The following is a 3,941-nucleotide window of genomic DNA, read 5'->3' on the forward strand; positions in this document are numbered from 1 at the left end:
GCCAGATAGGACGTTCCTCGTGTCATGATTCGTGTTTATTACTGTGTTTTAAAAATACCACACTTTTCATGCAGGCTCATATCATATTATTTTGTTGTATTTATCCGTCACACCTTAAAGGTCGGTCCCTGAAAATATTGTCTGACATTAAACCGCTCCGTGGGGCAAAAAAGGTTGGGGACTGTCTATATTCTAGACAACAAAAGTCGGGAAAACACTGATCGAAACAGCCATTGTGATAGTGAACGTTGAGACACGTCAAGGGGGTTTATTTAAATGGGTACCCACTTATATCTTCTTGTCTGTGTAATTTTGAAATTCCTTGTGCGTTCGTGTCGGGAAAGGCAAGAAGTTGAACACACTTTTGTTTGTTTGTTTTTTTGTTTGTTTTGGGGGGGATAGATTTTTCAATTGAAATGTCTTTAGGTCCTCGAGCAAGTTTACATTGATGCACTTCAAGTAAACTCTGGAAGCATTTAAAGTGCGGTGAATTGTGTATTTGGAGGTCTGATTAATATTCCCCAGCATGCAGACTACAAATTGAAAACTTTTGATGGTTAGGAAAGTGGAGGATTATACCTGCCTGACTAGCTTCAAATGACAAGCATTGTTACAGCGGCTCATCCGTAATTAAGAGAGAGAAATGACTTTGAAAAAAATGGCTTTGGAACAGCTGGCGAAACGTAAACGCTCTCTAATCCAATCAAAGAGGTAAGTCTCCAAGCTGGAAGAAGAAAGCACCGACGACTACTCCCCATTCGCCACCATTCACGGGTATTTGGATGAGGCCATCGATGCTGCCTTTGTCTGTGATATGAGGGAAGCTGAACTTGTGGCATATGCCATGTGAGTCAAAATGTCATACGCAGACTCATTACAGAAATGACTGACCATAACATATCCCGTCAGGCCTTATGAGTCCAACACAGAAGACTAGTGTGCTATGTAAGTCATCTAATTAAACAGCGGTTACATTCAAGTCCCATGTTTGGAAAGACTGCTCGAAAAATGCTGGATGTTAAAATGCCGCGCATGTAGCAAAAGCATCAAAAAGGCCAAAGCTGGATAAGTTGAGAGGACCCAATTAGCTTGCAGAAACTGTGGGCGCATAAAAGACCAAATTCGTCCATTTTGAAGACTGTCTTCCATGTTTAAGGCCACCGTTGTTGTGTTAGGTTGACCTAAGCTAATGCAATGCATTGCAATGCAGCTTTATTTATGTAGCGCTTTCACAACAGCTACAGCTGTAACAAAGCGCTTTCCAGAACAGTTAACATAAAATAACGCAACACATAACATATGATACGGACAGTCGTGCAATTTTAACCTCTTTTGCCCCCATATGCTTGCTTGTTTAAAGCAGAGGATCCGAGACGTCATGTTTCCAAATGTGCACACGTCTGCAACAAGCAAAGTTTGAAAGTAAACAAGAAGCTGTGACGTCCAGTTACGAAAAAAAGAGATTGATTCACTTCTCCTGTCTCATGTAAATCCGCTTCAATTCCAAGCGGCAACCCTCAGTTCCAAATACGCATCCGCGTCCCGCGCCAACGCTTGCTTTCTTGCATAACGAATGATTTGGAACAGGACGCATGAAACCTCAACTGTCAACCTGCATTAAATTTAGGATACAACCATTGTCTGACACGGTGCAAACCAAATTTCCCAAAACAAAATAATCAGATTTCAGTGCATGCATATCCTGGTCAACCTTTCTTTTTTTTTTTTTTTTTTTTTTTTTTTTTAAACACTGGCAGTCATCCGGTTGTAGTCCTCCAAATACTTTGCCGCCTCACCTTGATACCCACGTAGTCCAAAGGAATGATGGGCCTCTCTAGCGAAGGAAGCCCGGCTTCATCCACAGGTTCTCCAACCATCACTTTGGTTGCCACGTTGATAAAGTCCACACCGATTGTTTTGGATACAAAGGGGAAAGAACGCGACGCCCGGAGGTTAACACTTGGGGGTGTAGTGAAGAAAAAAAATGGGCACACTCGGCTAGCCAACAGCTACATCAGCTGCTAGCAGCAGATAATTGAAAGCAGAGGGAGAACTCAGCATGAAGTGTACATGGATGGTGTGTGGGTGTGTGTGTGTGTGTGTGCGTGTGTGTGTGTCCAATATATATGGCTATTAGCCCATGTAGAAACAAGGATGCGCAAACAACTCTCTCTCTCTCTCTCTCTCTCTCATTGTCACTCTCTCTCTCTCTCACACACCAAAAAAATTGTATCTTGGAAAGAATGTTTCTTTCAACGTCAAAGCGATCACAATCTTAAGAACCACCTAAGTGATGCACATACATAATCCTCCTGTGGAGCAAGGGAGCCACAGGGCCACCTGAACTTGACTCTGTGGAGCTTCCGTCTGACAGCAGCCCACCATAACGTGTCCATCTCAATCGCCTTTACCCGCAGAGGCTATAGAGACTACAAGAGGCTGACACATGGAAGGCTGCCCGTACGACCAGCGGCCATCCATTATTAAACGGTCAGAGTGAGAAGGAAACCGGTGTTGGAAATTCATAATAGACTCTTCTAAGAATTGTCCATGTTGAAGCTGGAAGGCAGGGCAAGAGAATGTGCTCACCTGAGACACCTGGGCGGCCTCCTTCATAAAGCACTTCATCTCCTCCTCTCCATGTGCCACGTTCATTGCCGAGCCACTTGTGAAGCAACAGAGGCAGACAGAAAAGGATTGAGGCAGAAGGCCACATGAGAAGAGGAGAAGCAAAGAGGAGCGCATAAAAGGCTACAAACACTCATTATCTTTCTGTTGCATCACCATCGGGAACAAGGTCTGGAAACAGTAAAAACGGCGAACAAGCATTGTAGCAATTGAGATGAAAAAGCACCGCGGGCTCTTGAAAACAAGTTCACAAGTTTTTTTTTTTTTTTTTTTTTTTTTTTTAAACTTGATTGGACATTTTAAAAAAATGTGATAGAATGAGATCCAAATATATTATACCGGATGATATTTTCAATTTTTTTTTTTTTTGGGGGGATACGGCTTGTGACGTTAGAATGCTCGCTGGGTTATTCTTTCGATTAGAAAGAATGGGCTGGAGGGGGGGAGTCGGATAAATGAAGGCCATGGGCTTGGATGACAGCTGTGCGGAACACAAACAAACCCAAATGATGATAACTGATCATTCTTTCAAGGGCCTGCAACTGGGAATCATACACATGCACATTCAAGAATGTTCCCCATCTATTGATACTTTTTTCAGAGGAGGAAAACGACTCACTCTGCACAATATATTTAGCTGTGTGTCCAATACACACAGGGCGTCTCTCATCGGGGTCGTGTTATCTTGAAGAATTGGCATGCGATTCGTGTGATTCATTAAATTAAAGTTGCAAATGGGAGGCTTATTTTTTTCACAGAGTTTCTGGAAAATTCAATTCGACACTTTCCTCGCGTGGATTTCGCCACACAATTGTCCAAAAAAAATCACAGTTGTTATTGTGACTTATGCGTATCAAGGGCGGAAGCTCAAAACCACTTGCGGCTTGTGGTAAGCATCACACCTTTCCAAAGTTTACCTGAGAACATAGGATGGACGCAGTAGGCAAGGATAGCCCACCTGGTTAGCAAAGGCAAAGGCATCTTCCTGAGTGGGAGAGAAAAAATATTGCATACAGAGAATTTCTGACAAATATCATGAAAGGGGACGTCAACCCCCCCCCCCAAATTAATTCCAGTATTATGTTACATATGTCTCGACTAATCTAAACACAACATTCTGATTAATATTGCGCTTGTGGAATATAAGCTAAGCAGCAAAATCCATCCGTTTTTATCCATCTCAGGGGGTGGCCATTTTGACACTTGCTGTCGACTGAAAATGAAATCACGCGTTTTCTGAAGCTGAGCCATGATTGGTGTTACCGGAGCAACTGTGATGTCATTTTCAATCCGCATCAAGTGGCAAAATGGAC

The 3,941-nt window shown here is 42.8% G+C and overlaps 1 protein-coding gene across 1 annotated transcript in view; it reads right to left on the reverse strand.

The window, feature by feature from the left end:
• The window catches only part of cps1 (carbamoyl-phosphate synthase 1, mitochondrial), a 76,740-nt gene that overhangs the window by 31,375 nt on the left and 41,424 nt on the right, over nucleotides 1-3,941 (reverse strand). The window contains exons 27-28 of the mRNA XM_019895351.1: nucleotides 3,546-3,613; nucleotides 2,590-2,665 (exon numbers count right to left, since the gene is read on the reverse strand). Of these exons, the coding sequence (XP_019750910.1) occupies nucleotides 2,590-2,665; nucleotides 3,546-3,613 (144 nt within the window). The remainder of the gene's footprint in view (nucleotides 1-2,589; nucleotides 2,666-3,545; nucleotides 3,614-3,941) is intronic.

The sequence above is a fragment of the Hippocampus comes genome, unplaced genomic scaffold (assembly GCF_001891065.2).
Source record: "Hippocampus comes isolate QL1 unplaced genomic scaffold, H_comes_QL1_v1.1 scaffold237, whole genome shotgun sequence".
NCBI lineage: Eukaryota > Metazoa > Chordata > Actinopteri > Syngnathiformes > Syngnathidae > Hippocampus > Hippocampus comes.